The sequence below is a fragment of the Zonotrichia leucophrys genome, chromosome 25 (assembly GCF_028769735.1).
Source record: "Zonotrichia leucophrys gambelii isolate GWCS_2022_RI chromosome 25, RI_Zleu_2.0, whole genome shotgun sequence".
Lineage (NCBI taxonomy): Eukaryota > Metazoa > Chordata > Aves > Passeriformes > Passerellidae > Zonotrichia > Zonotrichia leucophrys.
The window spans coordinates 177,597-198,343 of NC_088194.1; the positions used below are offsets into that span (position 1 = coordinate 177,597).

Sequence of the window (20,747 nt, forward strand, 5' to 3'; positions counted from 1 at the left end):
ATTCCTCTGCTCAAACCTCAGGTTCTCGCCGTTATTCCACCCCGACAAGCCGAGCTGCCCTCCCCATTGAGCTAAATCCTCTTTCATCTTTATCCCTCGGCTTCTGCAGCGAGGAGGAGGAGGATGCTGTGATGCTGCTGAGATGCAGCGAGGAACTCTGCTCCAGGATTTAGCTCTGCCCAGAGCGCCGGGGATGCTGCGGAAAGGTTGCCAGAGAGGCGGATACCAGCCTGCATCCAGCTTTTTGCTGCATCCCCGCTGCCGAGCGAGATATGGATCATCCCTGGGATTATTCCTGCCTGTCCCTGTGCAGGGAGGGCACTCTGGAGGTGCTGCTGTGCCAGGGAGGTGTCGATGGGCACCGGACCCAGCGGGCGCTGCGGATTTTTCAGTTCTGGAGCCGACGCTCCCCTCACGGTGAGGTCTCTGTGGCGCAATGGACGAGCGCGCTGGACTTCTAATCCAGAGGTTCCGGGTTCGAGTCCCGGCAGAGATGATCTCCAGGCAGGTGTCTCTTTTATTTTGGTGTCATTTCCCCTCACAGATGATCTCCAGGCAGGTGTCTCTTCTATTTTAATGGCATTTCCCCTCACAGATGATCTTCAGGATCTCCAGGCAGGTGTCTCTTTTATTTTGGTGCCATTTCCCCTCACAGATGATCTCCAGGCAGGTGTCTCTTTTATTTTAGAGCCATTTCCCTCAGAGATGATCCCCAGGATCTCCAGACAGGTGTCTCGTCTCTTTTACTGCCATATCCCTCAGATATCATCTCCAGGCAGGTGTCTCGTCTCTTTTACTGCCATATCCCTCAGATATCATCTCCAGGCAGGTGTCTCTTTTCTTTTACTGCCATTTCCCCTCACAGATCATCTCCAGGATCTCCAGGCAGGTGTCTCTTCTTTTTTAGTGCCATTTCCCCTCAGAGATGATCTCCAGGCAGGTGTCTCTTTTCTTTTAGTGCCATTTCCCCTCACAGATGATCTCCAAGCACGTGTCTGTTTTATTTTAGAGCCATTTCCCTCAGATATCATCTCCAGGCAGGTGTCTCTTCTGTTTTAGTGCCATTTCCCCTCACAGATGATCTCCAGGCAGGTGTCTCTTTTATTTTGGTGTCATTTCCCTCAGAGATGATCTCCAGGCAGGTGTCTCTTCTTTTTTAATGGCATTTCCCCTCAGAGATGATCTTCAGGATCTCCAGGCAGGTGTCTCTTTTATTTTGGTGCCATTTCCCTCAGATATCATCTCCAGGCAGGTGTCTCTTCTGTTTTAATGGCATTTCCCCTCAGAGATGATCTCCAGGCAGGTGTGTCTTTTATTTTGGTGCCATTTCCCCTCAGAGATGATTCCCAGGATCTCCAGGCAGGTGTCTCTTTTATTTTGGTGCCATTTCCCTCAGATATCATCTCCAGGCAGGTGTCTCTTTTCTTTTAGTGCCATTTCCCTCAGAGATGATCTCCAGGCAGGTGTCTCTTTTATTTTGGTGTCATTTCCCTCACAGATGATCTCCAGGCAGGTGTCTCTTTTCTTTTGGTGTCATTTCCCTCACAGATGATCTCCAGGCAGGTGTCTCTTTTATTTTGGTGTCATTTCCCTCAGAGATGATCTCCAGGATCTCCAGGCAGGTGTCTCTTTTATTTTGGCGCCATTTCTCCTCAGAGATGATCTCCAGGCAGGTGTCTCTTTTATTTTGGTGTCATTTCCCTCAGACATGATCTCCAGGCAGGTGTCTCTTTTATTTTGGTGCCATTTCCCCTCAGAGATGATTCCCAGGATCTCCAGGCAGGTGTCTCTTCTTTTTTAATGGCATTTCCCCTCAGAGATCATCTTCAGGATCTCCAGGCAGGTGTCTCTTTTATTTTGGTGTCATTTCTCCTCAGAGATGATCTCCAGGCAGGTGTCTCTTTTATTTTGGTGTCATTTCCCTCAGAGATGATCTCCAGGATCTCCAGGCAGGTGTCTCTTCTTTTTTAGTGCCATTTCCCCTCAGACATCATCTCCAGGATCTCCAGGCAGGTGTCTCTTTTATTTTGGTGCCATTTCCCTCAGATATGATCTCCAGGCAGGTGTCTCTTTTCTTTTAGTGCCATTTCCCCTCAGAGATGATCTCCAGGCAGGTGTCTCTTTTATTTTACTGCCATATCCCTCAGATATCATCTCCAGGCAGGTGTCTCTTCTGTTTTAGTGGCATTTCCCCTCACAGATGATCTCCAGGCAGGTGTCTCTTTTATTTTAGAGCCATTTCCCCTCACAGATGATCTCCAGGATCTCCAGGCAGGTGTCTCTTTTCTTTTAGTGCCATTTCTCCTCACAGATGATCTCCAGGCAGGTGTCTCTTTTATTTTGGTGCCATTTCCCTCACAGATGATCTCCAGGCAGGTGTCTCTTTTATTTTAGTGCCATTTCCCCTCACAGATGATCTCCATGCAGGTGTCTCTCTTCTTCTGGTGTCATTTCCCCTCAGAGATGATCTCCAGGCAGGTGTCTCTTTTCTTTTAGTGCCATTTCCCCTCAGAGATGATCTCCAGGCAGGTGTCTCTTTTCTTTTAGTGCCATTTCCCTCCCAGGTCCTGATCCCTTCCCTTTATAACGCCCCTGAGAGTTTGCATGGGGAGGAAATGACTTTTCCTGGCATAGCTGATGGATGTAACATCCCTGTGCTCCCTTCTCCAGGCATTTCTCCTCCATCATCATCCCTTTCCCTTGTTCCCTTTGGTTTCTCCTCCAAGCAGGTGTTTTAACCCCCCCAGTACTGTCCCATTTTTGATACCTTCTTCCTGAGGGATGTTCTGTGCTTTCCAGTAGGGCCCAGCTGGAGAGAAGGAGGTGGCATTTCCTGTGAAAAATGGAAATTTTTCATCTTTTCAAATGTAGGTTTCTGATCTGAGTGTCCACCTTGGGAAATCTGGGCAACTCAATGCTCCCCACCTGGATTTCTGTACTCTGAAATGGTTTTAAAGTGCCAGATGGGATAGTGGGAGGAAATTGTTCCTTGTGAAGGTGGGGAGGCCCTGGCACTGATGATTCCATGGATGCCCCATCCCTTTGGAAGTGTCCAAAGCCAGGTTGGATGGAGCTGGGAGCAACCTGGGATGGTGGAAGGTGACCCTGCCATGATAGGGATGGGACTGGACAAATGTTCCTCTGGCAACCCTAGAGCCAACAGAAATGGTGGAATGGTCCTGTGGTGACCCTAGAACCAACAGAAATGGTGGAATGGTCCTGAGGTGACCCTAGAACCAACAGAAATGGTGGAATGGTCCTGAGGTGACCCTAGAACCCACAGAAATGGTGGAATGCTCCTGTGGTGACCCTAGAGCCAACAGAAATGGTGGAATGGTCCTGAGGTGACCCTAGAACCAACAAAAATGGTGGAATGGTCCTGTGGTGACCCTAGAACCGACAAAAAGGGTGGAATGATTCTGTGGTGACCCTAGAACCAACAGAAATGGTGGAATGCTCCTCTGAAAATCCTAGAACCAACAAAAATGGTGGAATGGTCCTGTGGTGACTCTAGAACCGACAGAAATGGTGGAATGGTCCTGAGGTGACCCTAGAACCCACAGAAATGGTGGAATGATTCTGTGGTGACCCTAGAACCAACAAAAATGGTGGAATGGTCCTGAGGTGACCCTAGAACCAACAAAAATGGTGGAATGGTCCTGAGGTGACCCTAGAACCAACAAAAATGGTGGAATGGTCCTGTGGTGACCCTAGAACCAACAGAAATGGTGGAATGGTCCTGTGGTGACCCCAGAACCAACAGAAAGGGTGGAATGATCCTGAGGTGACTCTAGAACCAACAAAAATGGTGGAATGATTCTGTGGTGACCCTAGAACCAACAAAAATGGTGGAATGGTCCTGAGGTGAACCTAGAACCAACAAAAATGGTGGAATGGTCCTGAGGTGACCCTAGAACCGACAGAAATGGTGGAATGCTCCACTGGAAATCCTAGAACAAATAAAAAGGGTGGAATTCTATCATGGCAACCTAGAAACAAAACCAGTGGGATGATCCCATGGCAACCCTAGAATTGGCAAAAATGGTGGAATGGTCCTGAGGTGACTCTAGAACCAACAGAAATGGTGGAATGGTCCTGTGGTGACCCTAGAACCAACAGAAATGGTGGAATGGTCCTGTGGTGACCCTAGAACCAACAGAAATGGTGGAATGGTCCTGTGGTGACCCTAGAACCCACAGAAATGGTGGAATGGTCCTGAGGTGACCCCAGAACCAACAGAAATAGTGGAATGGTCCTGAGGTGATCCTAGAACCCATAAAAAAGGTGGAATTCTACCATGGCAGCCCTGGAAACAAATAAAACCAGTGGAATGATCCCATGGCAACCCTAGAATTGGCAAAAATGGTGGAATGATTCTGTGGTGACCCTAGAACCAACAGAAATGGTGGAATGGTCCTGAGGTGACCCTAGAACCAACAGAAATGGTGGAATGGTCCTGAGGTGACCCTAGAACCCACAGAAATGGTGGAATGCTCCTCTGAAAATCCTAGAACCAACAAAAATGGTGGAATGGTCCTGAGGTGACCCTGGACCCAACAAAAATGGTGGAATGGTCCTGTGGTGATCCTAGAACCAACAGAAATGGTGGAATGATCCACTGGAAATCCTAGAACCAATAAAAAAGGTGGAATTCTATCATGGCAACCTTAGAAACAAAACCAGTGGGATGATCCCATGGCAACCCTAGAACTGGCAAAAATGATGGAATGGTCCTGTGGTGACCCTAGAACCAACAGAAATGGTGGAATGGTCCTGAGGTGACCCTAGAACCAACAGAAATGGTGGAATGCTCCTCTGAAAATCCTAGAACCAACAAAAAGGGTGGAATTCTACCATGGCAGCCCTGGAAACAAATAAAACCAGTGGGATGAGCCCATGGCAACCCTAGAATTGGCAAAAATGGTGGAATGATTCTGTGGTGACCCTAGAACCAACAGAAATTATAAAATTGCTCCTCTGGAACCCAAGAACTGACAAAAATGGTGGAATTCTCCTCTGGTAGCTCTAGAACCAACAAAAAAAAAAGTGGAATGATCCACTGGAAATCCTAGAACCAATAAAAAGGGTGGAATTCTACCATGGCAACCCTAGAAACAAAACCAGTGGGATGATCCCATGGCAACCCTAGAATTGGCAAAAATGGTGGAATGATTCTGTGGTGACCCTAAAACCCACAGAAATGGTGGAATGGTCCTGAGGTGACTCTAGAACCCGCAGAAATGGTGGAATGGTCCTGAGGTGACCCTAGAACCCACAGAAATGGTGGAATGATTCTGTGGTGACCCTAGAACCAATAAAAAGGGTGGAATTCTACCATGGCAGCCCTGGAAACAAATAAAACCAGTGGGATGAGCCCATGGCAACCCCAGAACCAAGAGAAACAGTGGAATAATCCCATGGCAACCCTAGAATTGGCAAAAATGGTGGAATGATTCTGTGGTGACTCTAGAACCAACAAAAATGATGGAATGGTCCTGTGGTGACCCTAGAACCAACAGAAATGATGGAATGGTCCTGAGGTGACCCCAGAGCCAACAGAAATGGTGGAATGGTCCTGAGGTGACCCTAGAACCAACAGAAATGGTGGAATGCTCCTCTGGAGATCCCAGAACTGACAAAAAGGTTGGAATTCTACCATGGCAGCCCTGGAAACAAATAAAACCAGTGGGATGAGCCCATGGCAACCCTAGAATTGGCAAAAATGGTGGAATGATCCTGTGGTGACCCTAGAACCAACAGAAATGGTGGAATGATCCTGTGGTGACCCTAGAACCAACAGAAATGATAAAATTGCTCCTCTGGAACCTAAGAACTGGGGAAAAATGGTGGAATTCTCCTCTGGTAGCTCTAGAACCAACAAAAAAAAAGTGGAATGATCCACTGGAAATCCTAGAACCAATAAAAAGGGTGGAATTCTACCATGGCAACCCTAGAAACAAAACCAGTGGAATAATCCCATGGCAACCCTAGAATTGATGGAGTGTTCCTCTGGAAAACCTAGAGCCAACAAAAATGGTGGAATGGTCCTGTGGTGACCCTAGAACCAACAGAAATGGTAAAATTGCTCCTCTGGAACCCAAGAACTGGAAAAAAAAAATGGTGGAATTCTCCTCTGGCAACCCTAAAATTAAAAAAAAAAAATTAAATGTTCCCCTGGCAACCCTAGAACAAACAGAAACAGTGGAATGATCCCATGGCAACCCTAGAACTGACAGAAATTGTGGAATGCTGCCCTGGCAATCCTAAACCCAACAAAAACAATGGGAGGCTTGTTTGACAACCCTGGAACCAAGAAAAACTCTGGAATGTTCCTCCCCTGCCATCCCTAAAATCAACAAGAAATGGTGGAATTCTCACCTGGAATCTCCTTTTCCAGGAGTTCTGTTCCTCCTTCCCCACAGGCAATAAAATTTGGGTTTTATTTCAGGTTGGACATCTCTGATCCTTGAGGAATTTTTCACCCTCGTGGCTTCCCAAAGCCACCTTGGATCCAGCAGGGATCAGTGTGCAGGAGATGTTGGGTTCCTCCAGGAGCTCCCAGAATTTGGGGTTCAGGTTTATCTGTAAAGGGTTTGAGGTTCAGGGTTATCCCTAAATAAATTTATAATTTCTGGCTGATTGTTCGTGTTGTGGGGATGATAAAACCTCCCGGGTTTGGGGGTTCTGAGCACCCCAGATCCAGCAGGGATCAGGTGAAGGAGATGTTGGGCTTCTCCAGGAACTCCCAGAATTTGGGGTTCAGGTTTATCTGTAAAGGGTTTGGGGTTCAGGTTTATCCCTAAATAAATTTATCATTTTTGGGTGATTGTTCATGGTCAGGGGTGACAAAATCTCATGAGTTTGGGGGCTCTGAACACCCCAGATCCAGCAGGGATCAGGTGGAGGAGATGTTGGGCTTCTCCAGGAACTCCCAGAATTTGGGATTCAGGTTTATCTGTAAAGGGTTTGGGGTTCAGGTTTATCTCTAAATAAATTCATTATTTTTGGCTGATTGTTCATGTTGGGGGGTGACAAAACCTCCCGAGTTTGGGGGTTCTGAGCACCCCAGATCCAGCAGGGATCAGGTGGAGGAAATGTTGAGTTCCTCCAGGAGCTCCCAGAATTTGGGGTTCAGGTTTATCTGTAAAGGGTTTGGGGTTCAGGTTTATCCCTAAATAAATTTATCATTTTTGGCTGATTGTTCATGATGGGGGGTGACAAAACCTCCCGAGTTTGGGGGTTCTGAGCACCCCAGATCCAGCAGGGATCAGGTGAAGGAGATGTTGGGTTCCTCCAGGAGCTCCCAGAATTTGGGGTTCAGGTTTATCCCTAAATAAATTTATCATTTTTGGCTGATTGTTCATGTTGTGGGGTGACAAAACCTCCCGAGTTTGGGGGTTCTGAGCACCCCAGATCCAGCAGGGATCAGATGGAGGAGATGTTGGGATCCTCCAGGAGCTCCCAGAATTTGGGGTTCAGGTTTATAAAGGGTTTGGGTTCAGGTTTATCCCTAAATAAATTTATCATTTTTGGTGATTGTTCATGTTGTGGGGTGACAAACCTCCCGGTTTGGGGGTTCTGAGCACCCCAGAACCAGCAGGGATCAGGTGAGGAGATGTTGGGTTCCTCCAGGAACTCCCAGAATTTGGGTTCAGGTTTATTCTAAATAAATTTATAATTTCTGGCTGATTGTTCATGTTGGGGGTGACAAAACCTCCCGAGTTTGGGGTTCTGAGCACCCCAGATCCAGCAGGGATCAGGTGAAGGAGATGTTGGTTCCTCCAGGAGCTCCCAGAATTTGGGGTTCAGGTTTATCTTAAATAATTTATCATTTTTGGCTGATTGTTCATGTTGTGGGGTGATAAAACCTCCCGAGTTTGGGGGTTCTGAGCACCCCAGATCCAGCAGGGATCAGGTGGAGGAGATGTTGGGTTCTCCAGGAACTCCCAGAATTTGGGGTTCAGGTTTATCTGTAAAGGGTTTGGGTTCAGGTTTATCCCTAAATAAATTTATCATTTTGGTGATTGTTCATGGTCAGGGGTGACAAAACCTCGGTTTGGGGGTTCTGAGCACCCCAGATCCAGCAGGGATCAGGTGGAGGAGATGTTGGGTTCCCCCAGGAGCTCCCAGAATTTGGGGTTCAGGTTTATCTGTAAATACATTATTAATAATTATTTTGGCTGATTGTTCATGTGTCGGAGTGAAAAACCTCCCGAGTTTGGGGGTTCTGAGCACCCCAGATCCAGTAGGGATCAGGTGGAGGAGATGTTGGGTTCCCCCAGGAGCTCCCAGAATTTGGGGTTCAGGTTTATCTCTAAATAAATTTATAATTTCTGGCTGATTGTTCATGGTCGGAGGTGACAAAACCTCCCGAGTTTGGGGGTTCTGAGCACCCCAGATCCAGCAGGGATCAGGTGGAGGAGATGTTGGGCTTCTCCAGGAACTCCCAGAATTTGGGGTTCAGGTTTATCTCTAAATAAATTTATCATTTTTGGCTGATTGTTCATGATGGGTGGTGACAAAACCTCCTGGGTTTGGGGGTTCTGAGCACCCCAGATCCAGCAGGGATCAGGTGAAGGAGATGTTGGGTTCCCCAGGAGCTCCCAATTGAATTTATGTGGGTTCAGGTTTATCCCTAAATAAATTTATCATTTTTGGCTGATTGTTCATGTTGTGGGGTGATAAAACCTCCCGGGTTTGGGGGTTCTGAGCACCCCAGATCCAGCAGGGATCAGGTGGAGGAGATGTTGGGTTCCCCCAGGAGCTCCCAGAATTTGGGGTTCAGGTTTATCTCTAAATAAATTTATCATTTTTGGCTGATTGTTGATGTTGGGGGGTACAAAACCCCCCGGGTTTGGGGGGCTCTGAGGGGTCTGTGCCAACACCAGGAGCTTTGGGGAACCCAAGAACGGGGGCTGCACTTCAGGGGGCAACAGAAATATGGGCAATGTGGGGGTCTTTGGTGTCCTGGGGGATGGAGGTGGGGTCTCACTGGGATTTGGGGGTCTCCAAAGTATGGGGCAGTGAAAGTGAGGGGGGGTCTGTGGATGTTGGGGTGGTCTGGGGGGTCTGAATGGGAGGGAGGGAGTTTGCCCTGTATGGGATCCTGAAGGATTGGGGTCTCCAGTGCCCTGCTGGGGGATGGAAATGGGGGTCTCTGCTGAGGGTGGGGGTCTCTGAGGGTCTCCAGAGTATGGGGCAGTGACAGTGAGGGGAGTGTGGGGTGCTCCAGAGGCTCCAGAGACCCCAAGGGTCCAGAAGCTCCACGAGGTGAATGAAGGGGGGTCTGCCTTGTCCTGCTGGATTGATCTGGGGGTCTCTGCTTGAGGGGGTCATGAAGGAGTGGGGGTCTCCACTCCATGGGATGATGGACATGAGGGGGTCTCAGGATGTCTCTTAGGGAGGGGAGATATGGGGGATCATTCTAGGTCTAGGGAGGAGATGGGTGGAGATGAGGAAAGGGGTCTCCGCTCCACAGCATGATGGACATGTGGGGTCTCGGCCGCCCTGAGGCCCGGAAGGGGCTCAGCGCCCACGGGGGCAGAAGCAGAGCGGCAAACCCCGAGCGGTTCTGTCTCCATCCACATCCCGCACCCAGCGGCGCTCACAAGGGCTCCTTTACCGCGCGGGGCGGTACCGGGGCAGTACCGGGGCGGTCTCTGGGCCGTCCCTGGGCGGTTCCGGGGCGGTCCCGAGGCCGTTCCGGGGCGGTTCCGAGGCGGTTCCCGGCGTTTCCCAGGCGGTCCCTGGGCCGTACCGGGGCGGTCCTGAGGCGGTGCCGGGGCCATTCCGAGGCGGTTCCCGGGCGGTTCCCGACGTTCCCTGGGCGGTCCTGAGGCGGTGCCGGGGCCGCTCCGAGGCGGTCCCGGGCGGTTCCGGGGCGGTCCCGAGGCGGTTCCAGAGCGGTCCCTGGGCGTTTCCCGGGGGGTGCCGGGGCCGGCACCTGCTCCGAGGCGGTTCTGAGGCGGTCCCGAGGCCGTTCCCGGGCGGTTCCCGACGTTCCCTGGGCGGTCCTGAGGCGGTGCCGGGGCCGCTCCGAGGCGGTTCCCGGGCGGTTCCGGGGCGGTTCTGAGGCGGTTCCCGGGCGGTTCCAGAGCGGTCCCTGGGTGTTTCCCGGGCGGTTCCGGGACGGTCCTGAGGCCGTTCCAGGGCGGTCCCTGGGCGGTCCCGGGGGGTGCGGGGCCGTTCCGAGGCGGTTCCCGGGCGGTTCCAGGGCGGTCCCTGGGCGGTTCCGGGGCGGTCCTGAGGCCGTTCTGAGGCGGTTCCCGGGCGGTTCCGGGGCGGTCCTGAGACGGTTCCGGGGTGGAGCCGTGGCCGGGGCCGGTGGCGCCATGGCCGCCGCTGCGGGGCTGGCGCTGCTGGCGCTGCTGGCGGCGGCCGGGGCCGAGCGGGGCCGGAAGGTGAGCGGGGCTCGGGGCTACCGGAGCTACCGAGGGTACCGGGGCTGCGTGGGCCGGGCGCGGAGCTCGGAGCTCTTCCCGTGTTGCGGCGGTGGCTGAGACCCCCCCGTGTCCCCTCCTGGGATCTCGGAGTGCCGGGACACCGGGGTCACCCAGCCAGGGACATCCCGGTGGGTGCGGGTGGGACGCTGTGCTCGCCTGGGACAGCTCTGCCACCCTCGGTGCTGAAGGGGAAACTTCTGGGATAGTTTGTGGGATAGAAACTTGTGGGATAGTTTGTGGAATAGAAACTTCTGGGATAGTTTGTGTTCTCGGGGGATCCTGTCCGGAGCAGGGGCTGGGCTGGGCCCGCTGGGGCTCCACCCTTGCGGGGTTTGGGGGGAAATGGGGCTCCCATGTGGGGCTGGAGCTGAACCAGCCCTCGCTGTGTCCTGGGTGGTGACCCCGCCCTGCCACCCCTGTCCTGCGGCGACATGTCCCATGTGTGTCCCTTTGTCCTGATCCAGTGGGACCAGCGTGGCTGTGGGGTGGGAAAGGGGCTGTGGGGTGGGATGGGATGGGATGGGAAAGGAAGGGGGCGAAAGGGGCTGTGGGGTGGGAAAGGGGCTGTGGGGTGGGATGGGATGGGATGGGAAAGGAAGGGGGCGAAAGGGGCTGTGGGGTGGGAAAGGGGCTGTGGGGTGGGATGGGATGGGATGGGAAAGGAAGGGGGCTGTGGAAGGGAAAGGGCTGTGGGATGGGATGGGATGGGATGGGATGGGATGGGATGGGGAAGGAAGGGACTGTGGGATGGGATGGGAAACAAAGGGGCTGTGGGGTGGGATAGGATGGGAAAGGAAGGGGGCTGTGGAAGGGAAAGGGCTGTGGGATGGGATGGGATGGGATGGGATGGGATGGGATGGGATGGGATGGGATGGGGAAGGAAGGGACTGTGGGAAAGGAAGGGGCTATGGGATGGGAAAGGAAGGGGGCTGTGGAAGGGAAAGGGCTGTGGGATGGAAAAAAAGGGGCTGTGGGATGGGAAGGGGCTGGGGAAGGGGCTACGGAATGAGAAGGGAAGGGTCATTAGGATGGGAAGGGGCTGTGGGATGGGAAAAGAAGGGACTGTGAGATGGGAAAGGGCTGTGGAACAGAAGGGCCATTAGGATGGGAAGGGGCTGTGGAACAGCAGGGCCATTAAGATGGGAAGGAGCTATAGGAGGGAAAGGCCATGAGGATGGGAAGCAGCTCAGAGTTGTGAAATGCGACCGAGCGTGTTGAGCAACACCAGGGCTGCAGAGTCACGGGAGCCCGGGCAGCTGCAGTGTCCCATCCTCCCATCACACTGGGGTTGTCCTGCCGGGCTCAGAGCCACCCCCAGCCCCATCCCTGCCCCGCAGGTGTCCATGGAGTACAACCCTGGCTGGAACAGCTCCTCTGTGAACCTGCTGCACGTGCGGGCGGTGGGGCCTGAGGACACCCTGCACTACGTCTGGAGCAGCATCGGGGCCCCTTCTGTGCTCCTGGTGGCCACGCGGAGCCCCAGCAGTGCCCTGAGGGTCAACTGGACCCAACTGCTGTCACCCAGTCCTGCTGGGGCCGTCTGGATCGACCCTCCCGACAGCGTGGTCTATTCCACAGCCGTGGTGTTCACCAAGGTACTGCTGCCAAGGGGCTGCTCTGGGACAGCTGGGGGTGCCGAGGGTCCCTGGGCAGCTTCCCAGCTCCAGAGAAACCCCCTCCATTCCCATTCCCATCCAGGGCAGTGTCGGAGCTGCCTGGCTGAGGCAGCTCTGCCCCGTTCCCTGGATCACAGCACAATGCCCCGTCCTGCCGGTGCTCCCAGCCCCTCTCCCCTCCCTTCCCTGCAGCTCTTCGAGTTCAGCGAGGCCAAACCTTTGGGAGAGCTCTTCTACCCCACCTATGACCTGTCCGAGTTCTCCTGGGAGAGCCTCAACCACACCCTGAACCACACGGCCCTGACGGCCGAGCTCAGGGGGGTCCCGGCCAGCGACCCCGGCGGCGCCTTCGCCAACGGCAGCCTGGCATTCCAGGTACGGCACGGGCAGGGGGCTGGGGGCACGGGCAGGGGGCAGGGGGCACATCAGGGGGCAGGGGGCACGGGCAGGGGGCATGGGCAGGGGGCACGGGCAGGGGGCTGGGGGCACGTCCAGGGGGCAGGGGGCATGGGCAGGGGGCACATCAGGGAGCAGGGGGCACATCAGGGGGCTGGGGGCACGTCCAGGGGGCAGGGGGCACAGGCAGGGGGCAGGGGGCAGGGGCAGGGGGCACATCCAGGGGGAAGAGAACTGGTCCAGAGGGCAGAGGGCACGTTCAGGGGGCAGGGGACATGTCCAGGAGGAGAATAACTTGTTCAGGGGGCACATCCAGGGGGCAAAGAACTTGTCCAAGGGTCATGGGACATGTCTAGGGGGCATGGGGCATGTCCAGGAGGTAGGGGGCATGTCCAGGGGGCAGAGGGCACGTTCAGGGGGCATAGAACTTGTCCAAGGGTCATGGGACATGTCCAGGGGGCAGAGGGCACATCCAGGGGACAGGGGACACATCCAGGAGGAAGATAGCTTGTTCAGGGGGCAGGGGGCACGTTCAGGGGGCACATTCAGGGGGCAGAGAGCATGTCCAAGGGGAAGAGAACTGGTCCAGGGGGCAGGGACATGTCCAGGGGGCAAAGAACTTGTCCAAGGGTCATGGGACATGTTCAGGGGACAGGGGACACCTCCAGGGGGCAGGGGGCACGTCCAGGGGGCAAAGAACACATCCAGGGGGCAGAGAGCTTGCCCAGGTGGCAGCAGGCACTGTCCCACTGTCCCTCTGACCTTTGCTGTCCCCCTGACCCCTGCTGTCCCTCTGTTCTGTGTCCCTCGCTGTCCCCATGTCCCTCGCTGTCCCTGGCTGTCCCTGTGCCCCGTGTCCCTCTTGTCCCTCTCTGTCCCTTACTGTCCCCCTGTCCCTCTGCCCCTCACTGTCCATGTGCCCCGTGTCCCTCTGTCCCTCGCTGTCCCGCTGTCCCTCACTGTCCTCCTGCCCCATGTCCCTCACTGTCTGTCTGCCCTGTGTCCCTCGCTATCCCTGTGCCCCGTGTCCCTCTGCCCCTCGCTGTCCCTCACTGCCTCACTGTCCCTGTTGTCCCTCGCTGTCCCGCTGTCCCTCACTGTCCTCCTGCCCCATGTCCCTCACTGTCTGTCTGCCCTGTGTCCCTCGCTGTCCCTGTGCCCCGTGTCCCTCACTGTCCCTCTGTCCCTCGCTGTCCATGTGCCCTGTGTCCCTCTGTCCCTGTGCCCCCTGTCCCTGGCTGTCCCCGTGCCCTGTCCCTCACTGTCCCTCACTGTCCCTGGCTGTCCCTCTGCCCTGTGTCCCTCACTGTCTCCCTGTCCCTCACTGTCCCTGTCCCCCTGACCCTCACTGTCCCCGTGCCCTGTCCCTCACTGTTGCGGTATCCCCGTGCCCTGTGCCCCCTGTCCCTCACTGTCCCCGTGTCCCCGTACCCTGTGCCCCCTGTCCCTCACTGTCCCCATGCCCCGTGTCCCTGGCTGTCCCTCTGCCCTGTGTCCCTCACTGTCTCCCTGTCCCTGTCTGTCCCTGTGCCCCCTGTCCCTCACTGTCCCCGTGCCCTGTCCCTCACTGTCGCGGTGTCCCCGTGCCCTGTCCCTCACTGTCCCTCACTGTCCCTGTCCCCCTGTCCCTCACTGTCCCCATGCCCTGTCCCTCACTGTCCCCGTGCCCTGTCCCCCTGTCCCTCACTGTCCCCCTGTCCCTCACTGTCCCCGTGCCCTGTCCCCCTGTCCCTCACTGTCCCCGTGCCCTGTCCCTCACTGTCCCCGTGCCCCCTGTCCCTCACTGTCCCTGTGCCCTGTCCCTCACTGTCGCGGTGTCCCCGTGTCCCTGTCCCCCCTGTCCCTCACTGTGGCGGTGTCCCCGTGCCCTGTCCCTCACTGTCGCGGTGTCCCCGTGCCCTGTCCCCCTGTCCCTCACTGTCCCTGGCTGTCCCCGTGTCCCTGTCTCACTGTCCCTGTCCCCCTGTCCCTCACTGTCCCCGTGTCCCTGTCCCTCACTGTCCCTGGCTGTCCCCGTGTCCCTGTCTCACTGTCCCTGTCCCCCTGTCCCTCCCTGTGGCGGTGCCCCCTCAGGTGACAGCGTTCGAGGGCAGCGGCCGCGCGGAGCGGCTGCCGCGGCTGCTGCACACGGCGGACAGCTCGCAGCTGCAGTTCGTGCTGGCCGGGGCGCTGCCCCGCGGCAACGGCTCGCGCTTCGTGCTGCAGCTGGCCGCGCTCGAGCCGCCGGGGGCGCTGCGGCGCCTGCGCACGCGGAGCTCCATCGACGATGAGTACGCGCCCAGCGTCTTCCAGGTGAGCCGGGAATCGATAAACTGATCGGTTAATCAATATGTTCATGGATATTGTCTATCCAATAGATTGGTGTTAGATTCATATAAATTAATACAATTGATGTCAATCTACTAGATAGATTGATGTTAGCAAGATAATATCAACTCAATTGATATGAATCTAATATCAATCTATTAGATAGATTAATATAAGTTAATAAAATTAATATCAGTCTAGCTAATATCAATCTACTAGATTGATAATATCAACTCAATTGATATGAATCTGATATCAATCTATTAGATAGATTAATATAAGTTAATAAAATTAATATCAGTCTAGCTAATATCAATCTACTAGATTGATAATATCAACTCAATTGATATGAATCTAATATCAATCTATTAGATAGATTAATATAAGTTAATAAAATTGATATCAGTCTAGCTAATATCAATCTACTAGATTGATAATATCAACTCAATTGATATGAATCTGATATCAATCTATTAGATAGATTAATATAAGTTAATAAAATTAATATCAGTCTAGCTAATATCAATCTACTAGATTGATAATATCAACTCTATTAATTGATATGAATCTGATATCAATCTATTAGATTAATATAAGTTAATAAAATTAATATCAGTCTAGCTAATATCAATCTACTAGATTGATAATATCAACTCTATTAATTGATATGAATCTGATATCAATCTATTAGATAGATTAATATAAGTTAATAAAATTAATATCAGTCTAGCTAATATCAATCTACTAGATTGATAATATCAACTCTATTAATTGATATGAATCTGATATCAATCTATTAGATAGATTAATATCAATTAATAGAATTTATATTAATCTAGCTAATGTCACTCTAATATCATCTATTAGATTTATATAAATTAATAGAACTGATAATAATCTGTCTAATATCAGTCTATTAGATAGAATAATATCCATTAATAGAATTGATATTAATCTATTATCAATCCATTCAATAGATCAATATCCATTAATAGAATTGATATTAATCTGTCTCATATCAATCGATTAGATCGATTAATATAATTTCTATTAATCTACAATCAGTCCATTATCCAGCTCTAGAACGCACAGGAATCCCTGTCCTGCTGCCCCGGGGTGACCCCCTGTCCGTGTGTCCGTGTGTCCGTGTGTCCGTGTGTCCGTCCGCAGGAGCTGTCTCTGGTGGCCGAGGCCCCGAACGGCACCGGCTCCCTGCTGTCCTACCTGCAGTGATATTAATCTGTCTTATATCAATTAGATCCATTAATAGAATTGATATTAATCTATCTACTATCAATTCATTCGATAGATCAATATCCATTAATAGAATTGATATTAATCTGTCTAATATCAATTCATTTGATAGATCAATATCCATTAATAGAATTGATATTAATCTATCTACTACCAATCCATTAGATAGATCAATATCCATTAATAGAATTGATATTAATCTATCTACTACCAATCCATTAGATAGATCAATATCCATTAACAGAATTGATATTAATCTATCTACTACCAATCCATTAGATAGATCAATATCCATTAATAGAATTGATATTAATCTATCTAATATCAATCCATTCGATAGATCAATATCCATTAATAGAATTGATATTAATCTGTCTAATATCGGACTATTAGATAGATCAATATCCATTAATAGGGATGATATTAATCTACAATCAGTCCATTATCCAGCTCTAGAACGCACAGGAATCCCTGTCCTGCTGCCCTGGGGTGACCCCCTGTCCATGTGTCTGTCTGTCCGTCTGTCCGTCCGCAGGAGGTGTCTCTGGTGGCCGAGCCCCGAACGGCACCGGCGGTTCCCCGCTGTCGTTCCTGCAGTGATATTAATCTGTCTCATATCAATCTATTAGATCGATTAATAAAATTTCTATTTATCTACTACCATTCCATTAGATAGATCAATATCCACTAATAGAATTGATATTAATCTATCTAATATCAATCCATTCGATAGTTCAATATCCATTAATAGAATTGATATTAATCTGTCTAATATCAGACTATTAGATAGATCAATATCCATTAATAGGATTGATATTCACCTACAATCAATCCATTAGCTAGCTCAGTACCCATTAACAGAACGCACAGGAATCCCTGTGCTGCTGCCCTGGGGTGACCCCTTGTCCATGTGTCCGTGTGTCCGCAGGAGCTGTCTCTGGTGGCCGAGCCCCCGAACGGCACCGGTGGTTCCGCGCTGTTGTTTCTGCAGTGATATTAATCTGTCTAATATCAGTCTATTTGATAGATTAATATCAATTAATAGGGATGATATTAATCTACAGTCAGTCCATTATCTAGCTCTAGAACGCACAGGAATCCCTGTCCTGCTGCCCCGGTGACCCCCTGCCCATGTGTCTGTCTGTCCGTGTGTCCGTCCGCAGGAGCTGTCTCTGGTGGCCGAGCCCCCGAACGGCAGCACGGGCGGTTCCGCGCTCTCGTTCCTGCACTGGAAGGCCGCCGCCTACGGCTCGCCCAGCCCGCGGCGCGAGGACGGCGTGCGGTGCCGCGCGGGGGCGCTGCGCGCGGCCAACGGGAGCGCGCCCGCGGCCGCCGTGCCGCGCGCCTTCTTCGGGGACGGCCCGGCCGCGCTCAGCGTCCTCAACGTGTCCTTCGGCGGCGAGGAGGGACACGTGTACCAGGAGAGGAGGTACCTCAGCTGGTGAGTCGGGGGCCTCAGGGGGTCTGGGGGGTCTCAGATGGTGAGTCAGGGGTCTGGGGTGCCTCAGCTGTGAGTGAGGGGTCTGAGGGGTCTCAGCTGTGAATGAGGGGTCTGGGGGGATCTCAGATGGTGAGTGAGGGATCTGGGGGCTCTGGGGTACCTCAGCTGTGAGTGAGGGGTGTCTGGGGGGTCTGGGGGGTCTCAGATGGTGAGTCAGGGGTCTGGGGTGCCTCAGCTGTGAGTGAGGGGTCTGGGGTACCTCAGCTGTGAGTGAGGGACATCAGGGGGTGCCTCAGTTGGTGAGAGGGGTCTGAGGGGTCTGGGGTGCCTCAGCTGTGAGTGAGGGGTGTCTGAGGGGTCTGGGGCGCATCAGCTGGTGAGTGAGGGGTCTGGGGTACCTCAGATGGTGAGTGAAGGGGGTCTGGGGGGGTCTCAGATGGTGAGTGAGGGGCCTGGGGTGCCTCAGCTGTGAGTGAGGGGTCTGGGGGGGTCTCAGATGGTGAGTGAGGGGTCTGAGGGGTCTGGGGTATCTCAGGTGGTGAGTGAGGGGTCTGGGGTACCTCAGCTGTGAGTGAGGGGTCTGGGGGGTCTCAGCTGTGAGTGAGGGGTCTGGGGTGCATCAGCTGGTGAGTGAGGGGTCTGGGGGGGTCTCAGATGGTGAGTGAGAGGGGTCTGAGGGGCATCAGCTGGTGAGTGAGGGGCATCAGGGGGTGCCTTATCTGGTGAGTGAGGGGTCTGGGGTGCCCCAGCTGGTGAGTGAGGGGGGTCTGGGGTACCTCAGCTGTGAGTGAAGGGTCTGGGGGCTCTGGGGTATCTCAGATGGTGAGTGAGGGGTCTGGGGGGTCTCAGGGGGTGCTGCTGGTGCCGAGGGCTCTGAGGGGACGTTCCTGGTCACCAAGGATGTGCAGAAGGGTCTGAGGGGATGCTGCTGGTCACTAAGGATGTGCTGAGGGAATGTTCCTGGTCACCAAAGATGTGCAGAGGGGTCTGAGGGGATGTTCTGGTCACTGAGGATGTGCTGAGGGGTCTGAAAGGTCTAAAAGGATGTTCCTGGTCACCAAAGATGTGCAGAGGGGTCTGAGGGGATGTTCTGGTCACTAAGGATGTGCTGAGGGGTCTGAGGGGATAATCTGGTCACCAAAGATGTGCTGAGGGGTTTTAGGGGATGCTGCTGGTCACCAAAGATGTGCTGAGGGGTTTTAGGGGATGCTGCTGGTCACTAAGGATGTGCAGAGGGGTCTGAGGGGATGCTGCTGGTCCAGAGGGGTCTAACAGGATGTTCCTGCTCACTAAGGCTGTGCACTTTGGGCACTGGCAGGTCACAGGGTTTCCCTGTTCAGTATCAATCTCCATCCCAAAGTCTCCATTCCCCTCTAACGCTGCAGCAAAGGCTCCGCAGCTCCTTGAGCAGCCTCCCCCTGCCCTGATGGGTGCCATCCCCCCTTGCAGGTCGGTGCTGCTGGGCTTCGGGGAGCCCCCCAGGGACAGCTTCTCCCCGCTGGTGATCTCCATCGCGGCCGTGGCGCTGGGCACGCCGCTGGCCGTGCTGCTGCTGGGCGGCTGCGGGCTGCTGCTGGCGCGGAGACGGCGCTACTCCGAGTACGAGCCCATCAACTGAGCGGGCCGGCCCGGAGAGCCCCGGGATCCTCCCCTCAAATTGCGGATCCTCCCATTCCCGGGATTCCCGGGATTCCCGGCTTCCCTTCCGGGAGTGGCCGTGGCTGTGCCGCCCCCTGTGCGTCCCCTCTGCCCCCCGAGGGGACCGGGGGTCACCTGCAGGTGCCCCCTCGCCCCCGTGTCCCCCTGCCCACTGCGGCTCCTGCGCTCCCTGCCCGGGTTTTTCCTGATCCACGCAGCAAAGGGAAGCGATGGGGGGAGTTTGGTCAGGAAAATCCTCCTCTTCCTCTTCTCCTTCTATTCCTCCTCCTCCTCTTCTTCTCCTCCTCCTCCTTTTCTTCTTCTCCTTTTCTCCTTCTCTTCCTCTTCCTCTTCTTCTCCTCCTCCTCCTTTTCTTCTTCTCTTCCTCCTCCTTCTTCTTTTCTCCTTCTCTTCCTCTTCCTCTTCTCCTCCTCCTCCTCCTTTTCTCCTCTTCCTCCTCCTCTTCCTTTTCTCTTTCTCTTCCTCCTCTTCTTCTTCTCCTCCTCTTCCTCCTCCTCCTTTTCTCCTTCTCTTCCTCCTCTTCTTCTTTTCCTCCTCCTCTCTTCCTTCTCTTCTCTTCTCTCCTCCTCCTTTTCTATCTCTCCTCTTCTCCTCTTCCTCTTTCTTTTCTCCTTCCTTCTTCTTCATCTTCCTCCTCCTCTTTTTCCTTCTCTTCTTCCTCCTCCTTTCTCTCCTCTCCTCCTTTCTCCTTTCTTCTCCTCTTCTTCTCCTCCTCCTCTTTTCTTTCTCCTCCTTTTTCCTTCCTCTTCCTCCTCTTTTTCCTCCTCCTTTTCTACTCCTCCTCCTCCTTTTCTCCTTCTCTTCCTCCTCTTCTTCTCCTCCTCCTCCTTTTCTTCCTCCTCCTTTTTTCCTTCTCTTCCTCCTCTCCTTCTCCTCCTCCTTTTCTCCTCCTCCTTTTCCCCTTCTCTTCCTCCTCCCCCTCCTTTTCTCCTCCTCCTGCTCCTCTCCCAAGGGACACACCCTCGCTGCCCAGGCTGTCCCCGTGCCACACCCGGCTGCTTCCGCCCCGCTCCTCTCCTCCCTGCACATCCCCAAGGTCCTCCCGCTCCCCGTGGCTGTTGGGCCCCCCAGTGCCGCTCCCAGCACTGCTCAAGCTCAGGTGTGTCCTGCTGGGCCCCCCAGTGCCGCTCCCAGCACTGCTCAAGCTCAGGTGTGTCCTGCGGGGCCCTGCAGGGCCGGATCCCAGCCCTGCCCACGGCCCGGGGCTCCTCGGGGCTCTCACGGGGATCTGGGGCCCTGCTGGCTCTGAATTCTCCATCACGGACTTGTCTTCAACCAAATAAAGTGGATTTCTAGACACAGCTTCCTGTGGGAATGCTGTCCGGGGTTTAGAGGAGAGCGGGAGGAAGGCAGCTCCTGGGAGGTGCTGGAGCTCAGCAGGAGCCAAAGGAGCCTCTGCTCTGGACTGAGGTGTGGGATTTGGGGAGAAGCTGTAGCTTCATTTGAGCAGGGGGTTCCCTTCAGCTTGAGCTCCTCCTCACGGGGATCTGGGCCTTGCTGCCTCCGGGTTCTCCATCACGGACTTGTCTTCAACCAAATAAAGTGGATTTCTAGACACAGGTTCCTGTGGGAATGCTGTCCTGGGGGTGAGGAGGAGGAGGAGGAGGAGGGCAGCTCCTGGGAAGGTGCTGG

General features: G+C 53.6%; 1 protein-coding gene and 1 non-coding gene across 2 annotated transcripts; both read left to right on the forward strand.

Annotated features, from left to right (window-relative positions):
• Positions 1 to 422: 422 nt before the first annotated feature.
• TRNAR-UCU (transfer RNA arginine (anticodon UCU)) lies at positions 423 to 496 on the forward strand. The gene has a single exon. It is a non-coding gene; the product is annotated as a tRNA-Arg (tRNA).
• A 9,818-nt stretch (positions 497 to 10,314) lies between these two features.
• On the forward strand, positions 10,315 to 19,650 carry GLMP (glycosylated lysosomal membrane protein). Its single transcript, XM_064732695.1, has 6 exons — positions 10,315 to 10,400; positions 11,780 to 12,037; positions 12,251 to 12,433; positions 14,528 to 14,746; positions 17,179 to 17,456; positions 18,906 to 19,650. The coding sequence occupies exons 1-6, from the start codon at positions 10,332 to 10,334 to the stop codon at positions 19,072 to 19,074; spliced, it is 1,176 nt and encodes a 391-aa protein (XP_064588765.1). The 5' UTR covers positions 10,315 to 10,331; the 3' UTR covers positions 19,075 to 19,650.
• Positions 19,651 to 20,747: the final 1,097 nt, after the last annotated feature.